Source organism: Magnolia sinica, chromosome 11 (genome assembly GCF_029962835.1).
Source record: "Magnolia sinica isolate HGM2019 chromosome 11, MsV1, whole genome shotgun sequence".
NCBI classification, from domain to species: domain Eukaryota; kingdom Viridiplantae; phylum Streptophyta; class Magnoliopsida; order Magnoliales; family Magnoliaceae; genus Magnolia; species Magnolia sinica.
The window spans coordinates 80,703,495-80,728,675 of NC_080583.1; the positions used below are offsets into that span (position 1 = coordinate 80,703,495).

The 25,181-nt window shown below is 40.7% G+C and overlaps 1 protein-coding gene across 1 annotated transcript; it reads left to right on the plus strand.

Moving 5' to 3' along the window:
* Positions 1-2,655: 2,655 nt before the first annotated feature.
* Positions 2,656-17,575, plus strand: LOC131219471 (cysteine synthase 2-like). Its single transcript, XM_058214624.1, has 6 exons — positions 2,656-2,938; positions 3,157-3,231; positions 11,061-11,204; positions 13,786-14,154; positions 14,754-14,989; positions 16,723-17,575. The coding sequence occupies exons 1-6, from the start codon at positions 2,729-2,731 to the stop codon at positions 16,943-16,945; spliced, it is 1,257 nt and encodes a 418-aa protein (XP_058070607.1). The 5' UTR covers positions 2,656-2,728; the 3' UTR covers positions 16,946-17,575.
* The last annotated feature ends 7,606 nt before the right edge of the window (positions 17,576-25,181 follow it).

Genomic DNA, 25,181 nt, shown 5'->3' on the forward strand with positions numbered 1-25,181 from the left:
CAAACAATGCCTTGACTAATTAAAATGACCAAAAAGTGTTTTTAGATGCCTTGTCAACTTTTTTCCTAAAAAAATGGTGAAATAGATTGTTGTGAGGCCCACTTAGTGTGTCCATGACATCCAAACCATCCACTAGGTACAATCCACCATTATGATTAGTTGAAAAAATAAGGTGGATGCAATCACCAGTTGGGCCACACATGAGTTCGGAGGTTCTTGAGTGGTGTAAATTGTTTTTTTATTTTTATTTTTAAATGGTGTGGGACAACCAGTGATTGGATTAGCTGGCTTTTCGGTGTGTATGATCATCACAGTGGGGTGCACTTGTTGGACAGGATGGATGTCACACATATATCACAAGGGCCCCACAATGTTCCACTTCACTAATTTTTTAAGTTTTAAAAAATGAAGGTCATTTTGGTCATTTCACTTCCCAAAAGTACTTTTGGGTCATTTCAAGTCCTTGTTCGGGAAAATCAGAATTCTTGAGGATTCTGGAGTAAATATTCCTTTCACTTCTAACAATAGATTGTGATTTCACATAACCATGAATATATATATGATTGTGGACAGAAGAGGGGTTGGAACCTTCTAAAATTTTAGGAGAATTGATCACATTACAATCTTTCCTGCTCACATGCTACACCTGTGGAACATCAGTACCATGGAAATGGTAGTCCCCACCATGAAGATGACCTTTGTCGAAGATCAAGCTGATCCACTCAATAGGTTGGCCACGCCTGTATATTAATCCAATGGGCCGCCAACCTTGACCCAAGCCACTGATGAGTAATCTGGCCTGAACTTTGAGACTCAACTTTGATGGGCCTATGAATCCTAGAGCTGGACACAAACCAAGTCAGCTCGAAAAGCTTGCTTGATTGGTTTGAATAGAAGTTCAAAACCAAACCAAGCCTCAGAGTCAAATCTCATTTAAAAAAACAAACCGGGTTTAAACCAATACAGTACCAGCTCGGCTCAGCTCAAAGCTCAGCTTGATTCCGCTTGTAGATTGTATGCACACTGTTTCCTCTGGGTGTGATCCACCTGGGCTTTGGATATGATTCAATTTTGGGATCATGACTTAAAATGATATGTAAAAATGGATGGATAGCGTGGAAAATACATATACATGACGGCATAATAATACATAATACATATACATGAATGCACTTTGTTTCTTGTGGTTTGGTCCACTTGAGCTTTGGATATGATTCAATTTTGGATCATGTTCTAAAATGTTATGTAAAAACGGATGGACGGCACGGATAATACATATACATGACGATGTGCCCATAAAGCTAAAGCGGGATTTGAATTGGCTAGTAGGCCCAAAAACTTTTTGTTCATTGTTATTGTCTTGTAGAGGATATTAAACTTTATGTTATATTTTTAATGTTGTTACTTTTGTATTAATCTTTTTTAATGTTATTTTGTAATGTTATCTTTGTACAAAAAATAAAAAAAAAAGAAGAAAAAAATGACCTATCTTTGTTCAAACTTAGCTCAATTTTGCTCGGCTCAACTTGAATATTTGGACCAAACTAAACCAAACTCGAGCTTGTATAATCTGGACCAAACCGAATTCAAATTCAAACAATAGGGATAAGGTCGAAGCTGCTCGACCTGTATAAAGCTCGAACAAATGTGTCACATAAACAAACCAAATCAAACTTAGGTCAAATTCCGCTAGGCGAGGCTTATGCACAGCTCCGAATTGAATCCAAGCCCAAGTATTGCACGTAATGGGCCCACTACCTGTGGGCCAGTTCAACCAGTTGACACTTGACACCCTTAATCGTATCCAAGTGGGCCAGGGCAGATCTGGGCTTGGGCTAAACCAACAAGGGCTGGACCTATTCAAGATTTTGGCGAATGATAACTGATTCTTCTGGGCCTGATCAACAATGCAAAGGCCCGATATGATATACCATCGGTTGGGCTTTGTGATGGTTTGGTGGGTAAGGGCCCATGCCTAGTTGGGTTAGATAGTTTGGATGGGCCAGGTTGGAATGCAGGGATTTCACTCATGGGCTGGGATTTGATTGGGCCCATCACCATCCCTATCAGTAGGGCTGTATCCCAATCTAGACCCGAGTAAAGGAATCTGTTTCGACATGTCGGGCGGATGCGGATTGCGTCCTACCCCGCCCCATATCTAGCCCCGAACGGGTAGTTCTGTGGGGGGGCCCACTGTGATTTATCTGTTTATCCAAGCCGTCCATCCCTTTCCTCAGATCATTTTAATGTATGAACAAAAAATTAGAAAGATCCAACGCTCAAGTGGACCACACAACAGATGACTCTTGCATTTAATGCTTTGTACATTTAATGCAACCAAGCTTATTATTTGGTGTGGTCCATTTGAGTATTGGATCTGCTTCATTTTTGTAAATGATCGGAGAAAAGGTATGGACGGCATGGATAAACAGATACATCACGGTGGGCCCGCCCACAGAACTGCCCGGTCGGGGCTGGAGACGGGCGTGGTAGTACGCAATCCGCGTCCGTGTCGGGCTTGGGTACCAAGCTTGTTCGGGTCGCCTTCATTGCTTTAATCCAGACCAGAACCGATTAAATTGGGTTGAGAACTCGGGTACCAAGGACCCGGGTTAGCCTCCTATCTACCAAATGACTAAACTACCATCCGATTTGAAATGACCAAAATACCTTCAACACTTAAAATAGACGTCTGGGAAGGAGTCCCTGCGCAGAGAGTGAAGCAGCAATGGCGCCCGTGAAAGCCATGGGCGCGGCTGCTGCAGCAATTTCCATGTCTATACTATCCATCTTCTTCTGCAAATCTCTCTACAATCTGTCAATGAGAAAATTCCAAAGACCCATCTCAAAAACCAAAGCTAGAAAAGGCCTGATTGACTCCATCGGCAATACCCCTTTGATCAGAATCAATAGCCTTTCAGATGCCACTGGCTGTGAAGTAAGTCCTCTTTATAAAAAAAAAAAAACAATTTAAATTTTTTTTTTTCTTTCTGTTTATCTGTTTTTATTTATTTATTTATTTCCTTCACTGGATTCTGAAATTTCTTGGGCTGTCGCTTAATTCAATACACAAAAGAAGAAAATTGGAAAACTAGAGGTTTTTTTTTTTTTTGTTGTTGTTGGATTAACGCTGAATTTCTGTGTATGTTCTTTCAGATTCTGGCAAAAGCCGAGTTCTTGAACCCTGGAGGCAGCGTGAAAGATAGAGTGGCAGTTAAAATCATAGAAGAGGTGAATAACCCATTTCGGTTTTTTCGTTAATTTTTTTTTTAAAATATGAGATTTTCTTCTTTTTTTTTTTTTTTCTTTCTTTCTTTCTTTTGAAAAAAAAAAGCCATTAAAAGCAATGGTAAGTGTGTTTGGATGCACTATCGAATCGAATTGTGATTTATTAGTATTGTAAATTGGAAATAACCAAATTCTAATACGTATATGTATTGAGAAAATCTTTGATATTCTGGCAGAGTGTGATGCTCCATTCGCTTGCACGCATGCACAAACTGTGGAGCCCGTATATATGTACCTAAACTTTAGATATTGAAATAGTGGGCCCATCATAGATGGATCTTAAGGCACAAATTACACTCAAACGTATGATTCTAGAAGCCTGATTGGTTGACATCTAATGAATGGTTAAAGGAAAAAATAGTCCATGGTTTAAATCCAATCAACGCAATCAAGATTGCATGATCATTCTGATTTTGGGAATATGCCTTGGGCAGTTCAATTTGATTTACATGTTTGTCATGTGCACAATGTTTGTCTGCATGCGTATAGCAGACTCAGCCAGATTTTCAAGTAATTCCTCATATGTAATGTATTTTATTCGGTGTTTATTTTTTATATTGCTACCGTAATAGATACTAGAATTCTATGATCAAAATTCTAAATGGTGTGTTTGGATGTGGTATTAAATTGAATGCAATCATTGGCACATGAATGCATTGACTCTAGATACCATGCTGGTAAGACAGGGACTATCTCCAAGCTTGACTTGGACCTACGATGATGTTAGCTGGGGCTTTTTGCGGTATATGCTGGGCTAGATGAGGTTTTGGGTCTAGGTGGTATAGATGGATTGGGGAATGTATAAGTGCGTCCCACTTTTTGTATTTGGTGAGCGGTTCTCTTAAACAATTCTTTCGTAGCTCAAGAGGATGCTAAGATTCAGATCTCCCACTTGCAGTTTGCAAATGATACTCTTACTTTGCAAGGCAGACACGAGCCACGTTGATAATCTTTGCAAGATTTTTCATTTTTTGAGGTGGTGTTTGAGGTAAGAATCAATATCCAAAAAAGTGAGCTTTTGGGGATCCATTCGAATGATGAAGAGGTGCCATCCTTTGCCCATGCTTTTGAGTATAAACGTGGAAGGCTCCCATCTTCATACCTTGGTCTTCCTCTTTGTATTGGCAAGTTGGCCAAGGACTCATGGGATTTGGTGGTGGAAAGAATGATGTAAAAACTGTCAGATAGGAAGAGCCATTGTCTACCTTTGGGGGGAAGGATTACTTTAATCAGGGTGGCCTTGGCTAGCATGCCTTATATCACCCTTTCAATGCCCAATGAGTGTTACCAATGCTATATTGCTATGAAAGGCTAAGAGCCAAGAAAAGAACTCAAATTTCTTGGTCCAAGTTGATGAGGAAGGCGAGGGGTTGAATGCGTTTCAAGGTCAAGTGGCAATGGAGGCCAAGCCAATTGAATGTGAATTCATGTACTTGGATGCACACACCAATAGGGAGCCACTCATGCTTTGGTAGAGACAAGGGGAATTCATAACTCCATCTCATGAGAGGAGGCAAAATGACTTGGTTTGACACTGGGGAACGGCTTGGTCAAGGTAAAGGTGGTGAACTCAGAGGCCAGGCTTGTTCAAGGTGTGCATAAGGGCATGATCTTCTTGAGGGAGGCGAAGGCAATTCTAATGGTGAGCATTATCTGTGCATGGTCCCTATGTTGTGCATCAGGAAGGCCCAGATTGGGACAATTTCAGCCTTACAGTTGATCAAGGGTGGCAAGGAGGATAAGACAACCCATTTGGCTGTGGAAGATCAGGGCGGCTCACCTGATCATAATGGGAAAGGGTTGGTGCATGACTCAATGGAAGGAACCTAATTGGATTGGATCATGAAGGTAGGATGACCCATTGTGGGGGTTCAATGACCCAACATGGAAGAACATCGATGAGAGGTCAATGCAATAGGTGGGGGAGATCATCACATCTCGTGCATTTGCAGGAGGCTAAATTAGGGACTTTGCCAAATTTTGGAACTTTTGTACACTAGAGGCTATGTACATAGCTTTGTAAAGACCTCTGTAGTAGGCTAGAAGTATCTAGAGAATGGTAGAAGTATGTAAAACAATGAATTGATCTCTGGAAATTCTGAACTTCTCTAGTGGAGTCTTGTAAAAAGGGTTGTGTAATCATCTAGAGAATTCCTAGACTATTTGTTTGAATTGGATGATTGCCATGTGTCACCATACTAGTTATTCATGTAAAGTACCTAGAAGGTTAATCTTATCCCAATTAATTGGGTTGGCTACATGAATCTGGTTATGCCATTCCACTATATCAAAGGCCAGATCTTCAGTAACCTAGCATGACCTTCACTCTATAGCTAGAAGGTTCCTATCCATATGTAAGTAGGGGTCCTCATTTATAACCAATCTCAGAAATATTAAAAAGTTTTAAGCTGGAGCTCTTGAGTAATAGAAGCATTCTTCACTTCCATTCACTCTTGTGTGCTCTTTTGCTTCTAAGTAACTTGGCTGCACTTGGGTAGTGGGCTGTCTTGCTCCCTAAGGGCATGTGTACAAGTGTCGCAAGGTCTACACTCAGGGAAGCATTTAGGCTATGACGCTTGGCTACACTGGCCATTTGTGGTTTGTATGATGTAACTTATGTATCAGCTATTGGGTTTATATCTTTTGCTTATTAGTCTTTTGATATTTAACAATTAATAATTACGAATTTCTGAATGCTTTGACAATCTAGATTTCAGGTCGTTGTTAAAAATCGCTCAATACTTTGTTGTCTCAATTTTGGTGGATTAATACATGTATATTAAGGGATCAATTCAAAATGATTGCAATCCAGTATGGAGTTGGAGTGAATTGCACTGATTTTGATCCCATACAAGTTGGAGAAATTGAGTTTTAATTCATCGATCCATACCCGCAACATGTCTGATGAAATCTGCCACCGTTGTTGGGCAAGAAGAGCTCCATTCCTTTTGAGTACCTTTGAGCCGTCTTTTGAATGTCAAGTCTACTCTCCTTATGCCTGCAAAAGAGCCACCAAATTTGAGTTCTCATTTTCTCCTCGCCGCCTGAAAGATAGTTTCTCCACATCTTTTCTCTAAAGAGTTGCGAATCTTGTATGGGATCTTAAGCACGGTATAATGGGGATGTTCATCAACAACCTTGATAAGGATTCTCCTATAGAGAAGAAGATAAGCCTACCCCTGAGGCCCGAGCCCATTGCTTTAGTGACTGTTGTAGGGCCCGTTTGCTGACTGAAATGGTTTTAACACAGTTGTTACACACCACTAAAATGGATTTAATTCAATTAGTGTCAGTTCATATATCTGGTAGCCATCCGAGACCTGAACATGATTGGACATGAAAGTGTAAGGTAGTTCCTGCATTTGTTTTTGAGAAGCCCATACATGCACTTTGTGCATCAATGGACGGAATTTTTTGTTAAAACATATTGGTTATATAAGAGCCTTGGCTGCTTAGATTGCATTCTTGATTTCCAGTTGTAGGATATTAAATATTTTTCCCACCGGTTACTTCTTGCAACAATGCTTTTCTTATTTAATGGGTTTTGACAGTTATTTATATTTTGTGGCAAGACTCTTATATGTTATTAGTTAACTTTTGGCATGCTAGAGAGAGGCACGTCACCTTTAGGTTGCAATGTTGTGGGTTTCCATGGGAGAAGCCATTCGAGTCCTCTTCTCCTGTGTCCAGAGCTGTACACGAGCCGAACCGAGTCAAGCTTGGCACAACTGGACTCGGCTCGGCTAGTAGCTGACCCCAGCTCGAACTCGGCTCGGCTCGGTCCTTGAGCTTGACTAGATAGCTCGACTCGGTTCGGTCAGCAACTCGGGCCAGTTTGAGCCGAGTTCAAGCCTATGTGACATTTTCTCAAACAAATGGAGTGCACCTTCAATTTCTCACAATATGCAAAACAACACCAACAATTTACATGGATTTCATCAAACACTCGATAGGCAACATCAAAATCAAAATACCAGGGTAGTTTAATCATATAATTTTTTTTTTTGTAGTGATTTGTTTCGTATCCATACCTTCCTTGCCACCTGCTGATCCCGTGGAGAATGTATGCACCCGAAACAACACTTCGTTGAGTCATTTCATCAAACACTTGGTAAGCAACGTCAATATCAAAATAACCAAGTCACCGAACTGATTTGATCTAAGTTTGATTCGAGTTGAGGTTCGATTCGAGTCGATTCGAGCTCGGACAAGCTCGAACTCAGCTAGAAAATTTTCAAGCTTCAAAAATCAGCTAGACTCGGCTCGAACTGAGTCGAATCGAGCTTTTTCGAGTCAATTTGAGCGAGTTAACCGAGCTAACTTGGTTCGTGTACAACTCTACTTGTGTCTGTGAGGTCAAAAGTCAGGCTACTCAGGTCATCAAGCGGGCCACCAAATGTGGACCACTGATCAACTTTTTTTAAGGGTAACGAAAGTTATATTATTATTATTTTTTAAAAAAAAGGAGGAAGCAAGGAGTCATCCCAAATACAAAAAAGAAGTACCTTGAGAATCCCTCAAAATAGCCCCATGGTTCATCCCAAAGACCTTAGATGCACAAGCCCATTCAAGCACAAGATGCTTTAGCTTTGAGAAAAATAACACGAGGACTTGTTTGTCTCAGAAAGTATGATTGTTGGGTTGAGCCACGCAATCAAAACACTACAAGCATAACCACCAAACGATCAAACTCCTTTTGCCTCCCTCCCTCCCTCCATGCCAGGTCCTCATGAGGTCCCCATAGATTGCGGCATCACCACATTTGGACCACAAAGCTCAATCCATAATGATGGACGATGCCTATAAGATAGGTGAAGTTTTCACTCTCATCCTTGGTTAGATTTCTATGGAACGTCGGAGCCTAAACCACGTCTTCACCCGAAACAGATACGTATTTAAATATGGGGCTGTCTCCCTTAACCATGTCATCTCCATGCCTAAATCACACGGTTTTTTTTTTTTTTTTGAAAGATGAAAATTTTATTGATAGAAAGCAAAAGGGAACAAAAAACACAAACAAAAACTAAAATAGGAAGAGAACAGCAGAAAGCATAAACTAAAAAAGAACACAAATCTACTCCACAACAACCGCAATCCCCCTAGAACCGAAGCTAAGGTGCCCAATCTTTGAAGAAAATTAGAACTCTTGAAGAAAACCCCGTTGTAGAAACCGAAGTATGCCAAAAGCATCGATTATTTCTTTAAGCCCAAACTGCCCATAGAACAACCATGAGGATAATTCTCCACTTCTTTTCCCCCCAAAACTCCTCCTGAGTTTGCATGCCAACCACAAAACAAGTCATCTGTTGAGATCAGCACAGTGTTTTAAATATCGATGATATCAACCGATATATCCCACGATATATCTTGTATCCCACCTGTGTGATACGAAATGCACAGGTAGTGCCGGTATATCCCACGTGTTCAATTGGGTGAGAATTTTCAATTTTTTTATCCTTTTTTTGTCAAAATTATGTTAAATAAGTGTCAATTGGTTATAAATTCATTGGTTCTTCATGTTTTGCATGTAAAATCATGGAGTTAGAGGTTTGATTTTGATTTCCATTGGTTCTTCATGTTCTCCATGCTTTTTTCCAAAATTTTCCTTCAACCAGCTGTCAATTGAGACTAATTTCGAAGTATTTAGGAGTATTTGATGAAATGATAATCACATATACTCTAATTTTGAAATTTGAGTGTAGGTGGTCCGATTTGGGAAAATTTGGGAAATTTTGAAATTTCTCCCAAATTACATGCAATGTTACACTCCAAACATGAAATCTAGCATGTATGAGGGCCAATCTACTGATTTGTTAAGTCTTGTCAATTTTTGAAAAATAAAAATTATTTTTTTAATATAAAAAATTATTAGTCTTTTCAAAATTTTCCTTCAACCAACTGTCAATTGAGACTAATTTTGAAGTATTTATGAGTGTTTGATGAAATGATCATCATATACACTCTAAATGTTATGCATTCAATTTGAATATAATTGCTTTAGTTTAGTCATACAACGTGTAACTTAGGACACTATACAAATGAAACCTATTATGTGCACTTCTTTTTTGAGATGTTATGATTTAAAAGTGTGTATTGAGGTCTTTTTAACAACATTTGAATTTTCATTGAAAAATTTAACCATTTTCCCAATATTTTCTTATGTTTCCCAAAAAGTGCGATAAATTGCCCGATACAAACGATATATCCCGTGCGATAACCGATACATATTTATATATCAAGTATGCGATATATAATGCGATACCGATATTTCGAACACTGGATCGGCATCACCCAGGAAATACTCGCCAACCTTAGAATACTCCACCAGATGTCGGAAGTAAAAGGACAGTGCATGAATAGGTGATCGACAAATTCCTCTGCTTGAAGACATAGGAGACATGCATTCCTCTTATCCTCAAATTGTCGACTGTCAAAATTCTTTTTCATCCCACAAGCCAACCAAATGCCGCAACCTTAGGAGGCGCTCCATAGAACCCTACTAAACCGGTGTGGCAGCATGAGGAGAAAGCTGAAGCTGAGAGAGACTTGTAAAAAGATTGCGCCGAAAACAGAGGAGGCACTCCGCAGAACCATATCGAATCGGTGTGGCAGCATGAGGAGAAAGCTGAAGCTGAGAGAGACTTGTAAAAAGATCACACCGAAAATAGCCTCAAACTCGTCAGCGACCAACGTAGAGTCAAGGATACCCTCCGCAAATGGGAAAGGAGGGAAGTAAACTCCTTTAGCTCAAAATCTAAAAAAAATGTATGGAATGGAGGAATCTAGATTCCTTGACCTCCATCGAGACAAAAACAGTTCCTGACCAGAGAGTCTGGGTCTGAACATAATGCAAACAACACTAGATAAGATTCAGCTAGAGAATGATCGCCACTCCAAATATCCAGCCAAAATCTGATTCCGGAACCCTTACCCAAAGAAAAAGAAATTCTTTCAAACATAGCCGGGGCGGATCTAGCTATACCTCTCCACAAGAATGATGTGCGGTAAAGGGAGGAATTCCCAGTCCACCACCCGAGACTAGAGCAACCATATTTCGCAGATATAATTTGATGCCACAGGCTATCTTCTTCATTCACAAAACTCCAAACCCATTTGCCCAACAGGGCTTCATTAACGACAAGGAGGTCCTTGATGTTAGCTTCCCCTTAAGAATCACACGGATATGACCTTCCCCCACCATTGATCCATCCAAAACCAAAACTTGGAGCAAGTTGGTCAATTTTGTAACCATCCATTTTTTAGATAGCCCACCTGACGATTGGACTTGCTGATTTTCAGGCAAGAGCTGATAGACAGTGGGGCCTACAAGGTAAATAACTTGGATCTCGTTAGCATGTGTTGGCACATGAGGGGATAGGTAGATTCAGATTGCTTAACCATCACATTTCACATTGAATGAGTTCTTTTTTGTCTTCTGTTTCAGTGGTCGGATTATTGTTTTTCAGCCATTGTGCATATCACTTTCACTTATTTTATCATGGGAAGGCATATTTTTCGATGCTTCACTATGTATTTCCTATGGATACTCGAACCCTTGACCGCGTGTAGAAACTCCTGAGAGTCTACCACCGGAGCAAGAGTAAGGATCCAGACACATAGTGTGTGTGTGTGTGTTAAAAAAATAAAAAAAGTTGCATGTACAAGATGTTGAAGAAGCATACATATTGCACTATTGAAGTGGCATGGCGGAGACCCTATGTTCATATGTTGTCCTTGGTTTTCTTAACTTTCCAACACGTGACTCTATACAGGCTCTGGAGTTTGGTCATCTTGTTCGAGGTGGTGTAGTGACTGAGGGGAGTGCTGGAAGCACTGCCATTAGCCTTGCTACGGTGGCTCCTGCTTATGGATGCAAATGTCATGTAGTTATACCCGATGATGCAGCCATTGAGAAGGTATGTATGAATCCATTCTCATTCTAATGTCTCTCGTGGCCATGCCTCTTTTTTTTTTCCTTCTCTCTTGAGGTAATATCAGGAGATATCATCCTTTTCTTTCTTGAGGTAATATCAGGAGATATCATGCAATGTTTGCGTGGAAAGTTTTTCTACTACTGTTTAATTTTTCAGTTTGTGCATGCGGGCCCATGCTTCGGTGATCCAAATATTGATGTAATGGGTCTCATTGTGGATGGGCCATGTGCCAACATTCCTCCAGAGTGGAAAATTCCTAACCATTCGATAGCTGGCCAACAAATGTGCCGTTGAGAAAGAAAATACATCAAAGGTTCACAGTCAACCAAAAAGAGGCCAAACATTCTATAGCTAGGTTCTTGTAATCTGGAGGATTTTTGGTGCATGGATCATGATGAGGCCTATTGTATCAATGGTTTGGATCACTGAATCATGGGCCCCACTTGTATGACTGAAACTGGAACAGTACTGTTCAAACTTTACGTGCAAGCCTTGCATCATCATCATCTTAGCCTCTCTCTCAACAGCTTGGGGTTGGCTGGCCTCATCATCATCATTTAGGATGTTACTTCCAACAATCAATACTGGTCAACAATGTTGTCAAAATCACTATTGTGTGGCAATTCATATAGGGATTGAATTGCATCGAATTGCAAATCGTAAGGTTTTTTGTAATTTTCTTAAAAATTGAAAAAATATGAAAAATATAAACAAGTAGATAAAAATTTAAAACTCATAAATTATCCTTTTGCCATCAATATGCACCAAAGTAATACCATGTCATGATAGTGTTAAAGGATTCTTATCTTCCCCCCCCCCCCCCCTCCTTTTGTCTTGTCTTTCAAGAAATTTCCTTTAATAATTTATATTCTTGTTACTTTTCTTGAATGCAGAATCATGTTGGAAAAGTGGCATTTGATACTGTAGACCAACGAAAAAAGATATTTTGATTTCTAAACATCATTCCACAAAATGCGCAAGTCAACATATGATCGTAACCATCCACAAAAACATTCCAAGTAAGTCATACATCAAGTTGGTGTTTCAACCAGTTAAGAAGTAAGAAATCATAAAAAAAAGTTCCATGATTTAACGTCAAAGAGAATATATATAATTTAATCTCTTATAAAGAACAAATAAAATAATTTACCTTTTATAAATAATTCTTAAAGCCCCACCAATTTAAAAAAATGAAATGCAATCCAAGTGAAGCTTAAAATGGAAGAGGACAAGTATAATTTGAATCGTAAATTAGGATTTGAATAATAAATCATAGAATTGTAGGATTCATATAAAAAGGGATTCAAGGTGGGATTCAATTATTTTGCTTAAGATTCGGCTCAAATCGCACATTGTAAATCGTAAATCATAGGATTTTGACAACATTGCTGGTCGATTTCTTCTTCTCCTGCTCAAATCGCATATTGTAAATCATAAAACATAGGATTTTGACAACACAGTTGGTTGATTTCTTCTTCTCCTTCTCCTTCTTCTCTTTAGACTTATAAATGCTTTCTTTTGCACGATTGATGCATCTAAGCCGGCATCTTGCTTTGTGAAACAAATAGTTCATCCGCTGTGTTCTTTTTAAAATAATCTTGGTTAATGGATACTTGATAAATTTCTTTTCGAGAAATGGCACATTTGCAGCATAATGTTGAAGATGGAGATGTATGGAGGGCATCCATCTCAGCTTCATGAAACTTTAGAATGTTCTATTGTGCTGTTAATTGGCCCAAACTGTATATATGGGGCCTACCTTTTGTGATGTGACCTGTTCATATGGTTGTCCCTTGGTGGATGGGTGATAACCAAAAGTGTTCTCCATCAGATGGTCCAAGCCATCCAATTGGACAACCCTCGTGGGTTAAATGTGGATCATTGATTTGCCCATAGAGGTTTTGACATATAGCACCCTAACTTCCTGCCTAGAGACAAAAAAAGGCTCCGTTTTGTGTTTTTCCGAGTGTCACCTTTCATTTTCCAAATACAGTAAAAAACCTCCCTCTTGTAAATATTTTAGACAAAAACCGAACCATGGTTAACTAATTTTTTTAGGAAATGACAACATTACCCCTCTCCCAAAACCCTAAACCTAACCCCAACCTCTCTTCTCTCTCTCCTCTCAAACGATAAGCCTAACGCTACCCCCTCCCAACTCAAGGGCAAAAATGTCTTTTTCTGTGGTCAACAATCAACAATATGCCTATGACATGATTTTGTCATGTTTTCTCCATGATGTTGTGTTTTTTTTTTTTTTTTTTAGGTCTGAAAATGGATAACAGGAAGGCTTATTTGGGAAAACACATAAGGGAGGGTGTTATTTGTCTTTGGGCCTAATGGGCGGATGCTATATGTCAAAACCCCTTGTCCATATTCACGTCTTGTTGGGATCATCTGACAGGGGAGATATTGGGCCATGGGTTGTTGAATGATGGGGCCTACCTGAGGAATGGCTTAGGCTACCCTAAGGTGGGCGCCACCTTTACCATTGCTGGTCCACAGTAGCTCTTTATTCACTCAATTTACTTATTCTCTGTTACTTTGCTTGCCACCCTCTCAGTCTCAAATACTTGAAGCTCTTGGAGCTACTGTAGAAAGAGTAAGACCCGTTTCAATTACACACAGAGATCACTTTGTCAATATTGCAAGGAGAAGGGCGTCTGAGTTTACTGAATCAGCATCAAGACAACAAGAAGCTGAACGCTCAGTACATGTCAACGATCATGCTTCGGAAAAAGGAGACCGCCCATGCGCTAAAGATTGTAAAGGTGGTTTCTTTGCTGATCAGTTTGAAAACCTGGCTAACTTCCGTGCTCACTATGAGGGCACTGGCCCCGAGATATGGAAACAGACTGGTGGCTACTTGCACGCTTTTGTCGCGGCTGCAGGTACGGGTGGGACCCTCGCAGGTGTTTCGCGGTTTCTTCAGGTTCTTTCATTTTCTTTCATTGTATTTTGTTCCAACCATTTGATTGGAATGGTAGAATGTTAATTGTCAATTTGCAGTTGTAAATGCCAAACACAACCATTCATTAAGTGAGCCCATCTGTGAAGACCTAGTTCAATAATCAGTCCAGTCCACGGATTAGGTGGGCCAAATGTGTACTTTGAATGCAGACTGTTGGTTGCCCATTTTCTTTACTGTCCTTTTCTTGTACATTTGTGGCCCACTTAATAAGTGAACGGGCCTACCTTTTGAGCTACCACACACATTTACCATGGGGCATGGTTTTAAGACTGGGACGAGTCTGTTGCAATTCGTCTGAGTCAACATGGATTCGATACACCCAATCGTGTTCGATCACAAGTGCACACCCAGGCCACCCCTGACTCAGGTGAGTCATCAATCGAACCAGCCAGTTTGAGCTGCCAAATCTAAAAACATGCCATGGGGTCCATCTGATGAATGGCTTGGATCCCGTCCAAGTGTCGGGTGTTTGTAGTTGGTGATTTCATATGGGTGTTTGGAACGTGCTAGTAGCATACATATTTCAACTTCAAATAAATCATTGTTATACATCCCCACAGGAACAAAATCCTAATATCAAGTGCTTCCTGATCGACCCACCCGGTTCGGGTCTCTTTAACAAGGTGACACGAGGGGTGATGTATACACGAGAGGAGGCTGAAGGTCGGAGGTTGAAGAACCCATTCGACACAATAACCGAAGGGATTGGAATCAATAGGCTAACCAAGAATTTCATGATGGCGGAATTGGATGGAGCTTTCAGGGGTACAGACATGGAGGCCGTCGAAATGTCTAGGTCATTTTTCTTTGCATTATTAAGGGCATGTTTGGTTGCACCAAATATCATGAAATTTCAGGATTAGTCAGTCTAATTTGGTACAATGTTTTATTATATTTCATTAAATTTGGTACGACCAAACTTTACAAATAATTATAACACCCATTATAAAGCTAACGGAATCTGTGTCATCATACGGAACAAAAAGCACGGATAAAAATAACGGCTGGTATTTTGAGAATAACATAGGTTTTTTTCAAAACTACAGCCGCTACTTACAAATATGACTGTTAGTGGGACGGGTTTGGTTGAGATACTCGTATGGCAGTATCCATATCTGACTAAGTGAATCAGATTTGGGTCCTGTCAGGTTTGAATACAGGGGAACAATATATCAGGGCTGTCAGTGGGCACCCGGTGTACCTGACCCGATTTTAATGGTTCCAGGTGCCATTTATTAGACCCATCAAGAAATTGGGTCGGATTCAGGTCTCATCTTTTAGACCCAGTTTAAAACTTGGGACTAGTAGGGTTCGGTCGGGTCCAGGTGATGAACCTGGTTAGAGACGGTCCAGTTCAGGTCCATTTGGTTTTAATTGTAAATTTTTATATATAAATTGATTATTCTAACAAAGAAATGAGGTTTCGTCAGGTAGACATGTAAGAGAGCCTGTTCATACATGACGCACGTGTCAAAGTGGCATATATGTGTCCGATCTAATCCATCCGTCGGCTAGACCCAATCACGTGGATGCTCTTTTTTGTCCAAAACCCATCTCAAAACCTAGATCCAAAGACCCCATGGGTACCCGAGCCCGATTGGTTCTAGGTCTGGGTCTTCAAGAACTAGACTTTGACCCAACAAGACTAGAACCCGGTTAGCCTAAGTATGGGTACTATAGGACCTGACTCCATTGACAGCCTTACCATATATGAGGTACTAGATCCGAATCTGATCAGATTGTAGTTTCTCAACTGGGCCTGTTGGTTCAGTGTTAAGCATGAATTAGGATTTTTGTGGGGTTTGAATCTGGAATCAGGTCCGGGTCCGGTTCCGGATTAGGATTAGGATTCAAATTCATACTAGAAACATTTCTTTTAGAATGGCACTTACGATTAAATTAAAGAAAAAAAGGCCATATTCAGGTACTGATGGGCACCTGAGTCGATGCACTGACCTGACCGGATTTCTAATCAGATCTGAATCTTGGACCTGAATCCAATCCCATTATCAATTGGGCCTGAAATCTTGATCTGGATCTGATCAAGTAGGATCAGATACTTGGGTTTCAGTGTATGCAGGTTTTCATTGATGGCCCTACTTACACAAGGCATTCAAATATAATCGTTTCCATCATGGAATGTAATTCCATTTTAAGAAAAAAAAAAAAAAAACATGGCTGAGACTTCTGACTGTTATTTCGGGTGTGTTTGGTTGTACCAAATATTATGAATTTCATTCTATTTGGCGCAACCAAATGCTCCCGAGTTCATTAAACGTATGAATAAATTTAAATAACGATTCAAGGCAGTTGCTATCTACACCTGTCTTTTTGATGGATACATCTTTCCTACCTTTCCTTGCTTCTCCATTTTCCAGTCACACATCTGAAATCACCATTATACAACTACAATAACATCCATTGGTCACTGTGAGATCGTAATGATGCCACCTTTCAGACCTATCATTGCTGCTCTATCCTTGTAGCCACAACTTAATCATTTTTCTTTCGTCTGTGATTTGTCACCAGGTTTCTTTTGAGAAATGATGGGCTATTCGTTGGGAGTTCTTCGGCCATGAACTGCGTTGGAGCCGTGCGGGTTGCACAGTCGTTGGGCCCTGGGCACACCATCGTGACAATCCTGTGCGACAATGGGATGAGGCATTTGAGTAAGTTCCACAATCCTCAGTACTTGTCTGACCTTGGCTTGACACCCACTGCAACTGGTTTGGAGTTCTTGGGGACCGCTTGAGATGCAGGCTGCTCAGTTGTTCGTAGGGTTCTAAATATCTATCGGAACTGAGTCGACTCGGCTGAGTTTTGTTTCAGGCTATCAGTTCCAACAAGTTGGGACCAGGATTCAGCAATTGAGACCATTGATCTGTTGGACCCTAGCATGGATGGACCATGAGGCCCAAAATTCCCCTCGACAGGCCAGTCCCAACATTTCTATTTGCGTCCTACTAATTGACGATTCAGAAGAGGACTGCAGCAGTGGTCCATGTTCAACTGAAAAACGCCCTAGATTGGCAGCTAGGATCATTTTGCATGGTTCATCTAGGGTGGGGCAATAAACCAATGGTCTGGATTACTGAGGGCCCCAGATGTCAGAACTGAAAACCCGAGCATATGCTTCAGTTTTAGGATCCTATAATTCTTCGTTTGGCACACCCAGTATCCGATTTTGTAACAATGAGATCCTAGGAAAATAGAAATGCACCCCAACTATCTTTAACAGGAATTAGATGTCATGGAAAGGTGATCATTAACTTAGTTCAGCTGATCTGACCGTACTGTTGTGTTTAGATGCGATATTGAATTGGATTGCAATAACTAGTCTGGTAAAGTTGAAAGCACCAAATTACGATTTCCTTGCGTAGCATTCCCAGATTCTAAATTCTTCTTTTACTTTCAACTTCGACTTGGTAGTCATCAATTTTCAACATTTTCACTTGATTAAGCTGAATATTTGCAAGTATTCAGTTTGTGCATCCAAACGCGACCAATCTCCAATCCAATTGAATTGCAATTATTCAATTCGATGTAGGTGGGCTAGTCACAAAAAATGCAATTACTACTGTCTCAAATCCCACTTGTAATCTGTGAAATTTTAGCTAGAGGTATGGTTTTCATGGCAACATCTTGTCGTAACCTCTATAATTTCGGTTGAATGAATTGCAATCTGGTTGGGTCCCTACTCATGGCTTAGTGGTAGACTCACAAGAGTCTCAACACTAAGGTTATAGGTTCAAGTTCCCATTGTGGTGTGTGCGCGATAAAAAGAAAAAGAGAAAACAAGAAAGAAAGAAAAGATAAAAACATCCAAATGTACACCCAGATCCATAGCTCAACTGGCAGACTGAGTGGAGATACCTCGTTTCAACACTAAAGGTCTTGGTATCGATCCCTAGTGGGGGTGGCTAACATGGAGTGTGTGTACTGACATGGGTGTGTGCTAACAAGCTAACCCAAAAAAAAAACATCCAAATGTCAAATAACCACTTGCTCTAAAAGCTCGAGCTGTTAAGAGGATGGTGTATCAATGTATATTGACGTGCAAGGGTGGAGGTGCGAACACTTGACCTTTTGCTCTGATACCATGTCCAATAACCACTTACTCTAAAAGCTCTAGCTGTTAGAGGACGGTGCATCAATGTATGTCAAGGGACTTTAACTAATCATTTGGACTCCACTTTGATCGGCTTGATGCCAATAAGCCGGTCATCAAGGCTAGCTGTGCTATTTTCAATATAGACATTTGGATGATAGGGGACTAGCATGTGTTCCCATTAGCATGTTGTTTTTAATACAAACACTTAGATCATAGGGGACTAGCATGTGTTCCCTTAGAATGAGAGCGGCTACTGCATTATGGAGTTTAGGATGCCAAGATTTTAAGAAGCTTTGATGATCAAGGCTAGAGTGGCTGATTTACTAGATGCCATGGTATTTAGAGTGGTGGTGGATCCTATTAGAATTTAATTTTCTCATTCTCAACCTTATCTATTCTAGCTGCGCATAGAGATAAGAACTATTTGTTGTAATTGTTCCTAGAGATGGATTAATCTCTCTATAAGTTGTACACATGATACACAGAAATACTATCACTGAAAAGTTCCAAGTTTTTTTTTTTTTTCTTTTTCTTTTTCTTTTTCAGATGTTATCATATCACACTTTGCTGTGTTCTTCATTTTTTTTTTCTTGGACCCATCTGTCAATTTTCTATAAGCATTCTTAGAAAATCTCTTCTCATCCTCTATTACCTTAGGCATATCTAGAGTGGGAATCAGCAATGAAGGAGCTTTTCAGATACTAAGAATAGAAAGCTTATGCTTTCGAGCTACCATTCTTTTGTGCTCCTGCAAGTGTACCACTGAACCGAGATTTTTCACTTCCAAGTACAGAGCATTTGGAAGCAAATATCCATCAACACTGCCCTCATAGATCTTTTAATCCTTTCTTACCAATTCTATTTTCACTCTTACAACCTTGGGTTCATCGACAGCTCTCCACCCCAACGTGAACTTGAAATTGAGCGATGACTGGAGTTTCTCAGTTAGTGGTACTTTCTTTTGGTGGCCCACTCCATGATGATCGCCGAGGTTGCAAAATTTCATGTAATGTAGTGGTCAGGATGGTCTGATCAGTGCAATAGATGGTTCTGATTGTTGAAGATGTTTATGGTCTCTTTCTACTATTTATTTAGTTGGATTTGAAATTAGTCTAATGTAAGAAATGTCGTAAGGCATAATGGCACATCCACGATCATGATGGATGTTGGTTAGGATATTGGGAATCTTGCTGATTGTACATACCATAGATAGTCATTGTACTACATTGTACTACGTCGTACTACACTACCAATTATAGGCTAGTGCACATGTATTTATACTAGACATTTTCAATGGAACGGATATGGGAGTTTGCAATTTATCTTGGTATCAGATCCATAGAGGGATATGACTCCCTTTCCTAATCCTGGGATTAGGATCTGATACCCTTTCTTTTCCCAAAGATCATATTCTCTCTCTTTTGGAAACGTGTGTCCAGCGTATCCGCACGAATCAATCCGCACTGTCCACCTTGATTCTTCTCAAATCCTGGTCGCACTAAGAGGATTCTCCTTCTATCTCAGCAATCGTCATGCGCACCAACTCTCCGTGTTGACATTGCTCATTGTCCTCAGTCCTTCTCCATGGCTGTTTCGTCCACCTTCCCAAATATTGCTCAATTCGTGAGCATCAAACTGGATTCTGACAATTACCTCCTCTGGAAATCTCAATTTCTTCCTATTCTTAAAAGTAACGGTCTATTCAGCCTTGTTGATGGTTCAGATCCATGTCCTCCTGAGTATATCCTCTCTTCCAAGGATGATTCTACCTCTACCAATGTACTCAATGCAGATTAAATATATTACTTGGTTCAAGCGAGATCAAGCACTACTCAGTTGGATCAATGCTACATTAACGGAAGGCATCCTAGCTCAAGCTGTCGGTTTATCTTCCTCTCAGTCAGTCTAGACCACGCTCGAACAACTTTTCTTATCTCAGTCTCATGCTTAGGTCATGCACTTTTGTCGGCAACTGCAAATGACAAAAAGGGGCTCTACTCCCACTATCGAATATCTGCAGAAATTCAAGACAACTGTAGGCAAACTTGCGGTAGTAGGTAAACCAGTCGACAACTTTGAACTCATCACCTACATTCTTGAAGGCCTTGGCCCCTAGTATGGGTCATTTGTTACTTCTGTCTGGCATCAGAAACCCCCCATCACCATGGGAGGCCCGAGTGAATGTAAGGCCATGATGAAGAGTGCCTTTCAAATATCTGAGGATCTTTTCGACGACCATCCAGTGAGCAGTGGTGGGAGAATGCATAAATTGGGCCACCTAATTAACAGAGAAAGCAATATCTGGGCGAGTCATGGAGAGATATTATAGGCTACCAACAATACTCCGAAATTCTGTGCCGTCTGGTAAAGGGTTACCCTCATGTCTGAAGGGTTTGGAACCAGTGGCAATGGGCATTTTCATTGGTTTTGCTTCATGCATGTTAGAGCAAACGAGTAGGTCGGTGATGTACTTGGTTCGACGTACAGTCATGGAATTTTGTGAGCGGGAGACTTGAATACCCAAGTAGTAGGATAAGGGTCCGAGATCCTTCATAGTGAAATGAGTGCTCATTTGGGAGATAAGACTGGAGATGTCCTTGGGCAATTCTCTGTGATAATCATGTCATCGACGTAAATGAGCACTAAAGTAATGGATCCATTCCTCTTGCAGATAAATAAAGAGGTATCCGCGGACGAGGACACAAAGTGAGCATCTGTCAAAAATTGCGTCAGGCGATGAAACCAGGCCCGTGGCGCTTGTTTGAGTCCATAGAGGACTTTATGTAAACGGCAAACATAGTGAGGATGTTGAGGATCCAAAAAGCTGGGAGGCTGAGTCATGTAAACCTCCTCCTGCAGGTGCCCATGTAGAAACGCGTTTTGGACATCGAGTTGTTGGATGTGCGATTGGAATTGAACTGCCAATGAGAGAACAAGACGAATGGTAGTTGGTTTGACCACCGGGCTGAAAGTGTCTGTGTAGTCAATTCCAGGTTGCTGATGATAGCCTTTTGTGACGAGGTGAGCTTTATAACGCTCGATAGAACTGTCGAATTTTTGCTTGATTTTGTACACCCAACAACACCCAACAATATTTTGTCCAGTTGTTGGGGGAACCAAGGACCAAGTTCCAGTTTGTATGAGGGCATCAATCTCTCTAGCCATTGCATTGCATCATTCTGCTACCTTTGAAGCATGATTAAAGGATGAAGGTTTGGTGGGGAGAGTGGTAGTAATGAGGGCATATTTGGGGTTGGGTTTATGGGTGCCGGCTTTGAGACGAGTAACCATGGGATGAGACAGATGAGATGATGGTGTTGGCGGTAAAGAGGGAGGTAGATGCATGTGTAGGCGTATGTAAGGTGCTAGATGATGGAGGAGATGATGCTAATGGAGAAAGAACCACCGGATTCGGTGGTGGTGGTTGCGGGATGTAAGAATTGTATGGAAAAAGGGATTCATCGAAGACAATATGCCTTGAAATATAAGTGCGACCAGTGGGGACATGAAGGCATTTATACCCTTTGTGTTGCTTACTATAACCAATCAAGATGCATTGGGATGTGCGAAATTTCAATTTGTGTTTATTGTATGGTCGCAAGTAAGGGTAGCAGGCACAATCAAAAGTACGAAGGATGGTGTAGTCAGGCTTTTGATGAAAGAGCTTTTGCCACGGAGAGATGTGATTAAGGACACGCAAGGGAAGACGATTAATTAGAAACACAGCTGTTTGAAAAGCCTCATCACAAAAGGTATGTGGTAGATGAGCATGAGCAAGCAAAGAAAGACCCATTTCAACAATGTGTTGGTGCTTACGCTCAACTACCCCATTTTGTTCGGGGGTGTGAGGACACGTCAACCTGTGGGAAATGCCATGCAGAGATAGCAAAGTCTTAAATTGAGAACTTGTAAATTCGCCCCCACCGTCGGTCTGAACGGCTTTAATCTTAGTATTGAGATAATTTTCAACATGCCGTTTGAAATGAAGAAAGGAATCAAATACCTATGATTTACGATGTAGGGGAAAAAATCAGCAGAATTTACTGTAATCATCAACAATAGAGAGATAGTATCGAAATCCATTATTAGAGACAATCGAGGATGGTCCCCAAACATCACAGTGTAAGAGTTCTAAAGGAAAAGATGAAATAGAAGCCTACTCTTTGGGATGTTGGTTAGGATCACGATGGATGTTGGTTAGGATTTTGGGACTTTTGCTGATTGTACATACCATAGATAGTCACTGTACTACATCGTACTACATCATACTACACTACCAATTATAGGCTAGTGCATATGTATTTATATTGGACATTTTCAACGGAACAGATATGTGAGTTTGCAATCTATCAAGGCAGACCCCACATTAGGGATGGGATGCCCACATTAAAAACCTTACGGGGCCCACCGGGTATTTTTATATGCCATCCAATCCATTTCAGAAGATGCTAGCTCTCCTAGAGGCCGCCATATTTTCGGAGCTCAGAAAAACACTTTTCTGGAAGTTTACCTTTTGACCCGAGACCTGTTGATAATGGTCAAGAAACTGCTTAATCGCCTTGATAGATCGGATGCCCCCGTTCAGGAAGAGTAATGTGTCGTTTGCAAAAAGGAGATGAGACACCATCACATTGCCACGACGCCCTCTGAACGGTAAACAGGAGCCTGCAGCCACCAACTTCTTGAAGCCTCTACTGAGCGCCTCAGATGCTAAAATGAAAAGGTTTGGAGATAGCGGGTCCCCCTGGCGGAGTCCACGGGTAGACTTGAAATATCCTCCAACCTCTCCATTCACAAGCACCGAGAACCAACAATTACTCCAGCAGCGCTCCACCAGATTTATCCACGGGGCCAAAAATCCAAACCGCTTCAAAACTCTCTTGAGAAAGAGCCAATCCACTCCATCGTAAGCTTTCTCCGGCCATTTCAAGCTTCACGACAATGTTCCCACCCCTAACTTTTCTGTTTATTTCTCGAAGGAGCTCTTGTGACAAAGCGATGTTTTGATAAGTTCGGTATATAGTGGCTGTCTGTTATGTTATCTGTCTGTGCCATCCCGTTGCTAAAATCGGGAGATTCTAAGTTTTGTATATGTAACCGGGAGGTCCCTGTGCGGGCAACTGTCACGTGGTTTTGTATATGGTAACCGAGAGATCCTAAGTTTCGTATATGGTTCCTATGCGGGCCCACTGTTATGTGCCTGTGCCATCCCCATTGGAATTATATGATATATAACGAGGGAAACGGATTGGCTACTCACGTAGTGATTGGTGCATTTTGGGCCCCACCATGATGTATGTGTTTCATCCATGTCGTCCATCTATTTTTCTAGATAATTTTATGGTATGAGCCCAAAAATGAGGTATATCCCAACTCAAGTGTACCACATTAGAAGAAATAGTGTTGATTGAATGTTGACCATTAAAATTTTTTTGGGGCCATAAAAGTTTTGGATCAAGCTGATCTTTGTTTTTTTCCCCTTCATCTAGGTCTGTATGACCTAATCAACATATTGGATGTCAAATAAACAGTACAGTGGGCCTTAAGACAATTTTAATGGTGGATATCCAATCACTATTGTTTTCCTGTAGTGTGGTCCACCTGAGATTTATATCCCTCTCATTTTTGGGTTGAAGCCCTAAAATTATCTTTAAAAATAGATGACGGCATGGATAAAAGACATAAAACATGGAGTAGCCAATTCATTTCCACTAATGATGACCATTGATTTGTTGAGTCCCACTGTGGATGTAGCACTCAATCAACAAATATAAGGAAACTTTTCAGTTGAATGTATTGATGTGTCTCTATTCCAAACTACATATCTCAGTGCCGCTACAAATGAAGATCCTAAGATGGATTGGATATCTGATGCATAGTCAATCCATGGTGGGACACAATAGATCAATGGTCTAGATTATCAACCATGGACACTACTGACCTGATTTTTTAAATTGCTCCAATTTGGATGATCTCTCTGTGGTACAATGCTCTCAAGGCACTGTAAATTGTAGTGCCCTAGTTGCATTGGGACAACTAGATAGTCCATTCCATTGATCTAGACTATTCAATAGGTCCAACTTATATTTCATGAGCAACCATGAAAGCATCACACTGGTTTGACAAACATGAACCATTTGATCAATGACATTCAACATGGGCAGCGGAGATCATATATATATATATATATATATATATAACAACAAGCCTAATAAACAATTTGACCCATCCATTAGTTAGGATGGCTCATTAATCTAAAGAATCCATTTTGTTACATACAACTTTTTTGAGAACCCATCATACGTGATGTGGATCCAAAATCTGAACCATTCATGTGAAGCAGCACCTCGTGAAACCCCCCCAGGACCAATTTTACTTTGATCTAGAACTTTGATGGGCCATGAAAAATTAAAACAGTTTCCTCCCTTGATTTGCATTTCTCTTTGCTATGGCCCACCAGAATTTTAGATTAGGGTGAAAATTTCTCCCGTGAGGTTTCATGGGATTCCGTATCACATGGACCGTCCAGATTAGACACCCATGACACGTGTGCAAAGGTGCGCACATGCATAGGTGCGCAGGGGAGCATGACTCTATATAAAACAACAAGCCTAATAAACAATTTGACCCATCCATTAGTTAGGATGGCTCATTAATCTAAAGAATCCATTTTGTTAGGCAAGCCTAGCCCTCCTATCCATGGTTTAGAAAAAAAGGATGGCTAGAGAAAATAAAAGGCCAAATAAAGGATAGTTAGTGCATAATCCACAATAAAAAGGAATGAAGTACCGGCGGCCACCTGCACTGAACCAAAGGTCACCCCCTTACATTAGGGAACCCACTCCCATATCCACATTAGTACCCTATAGAGGGCAGC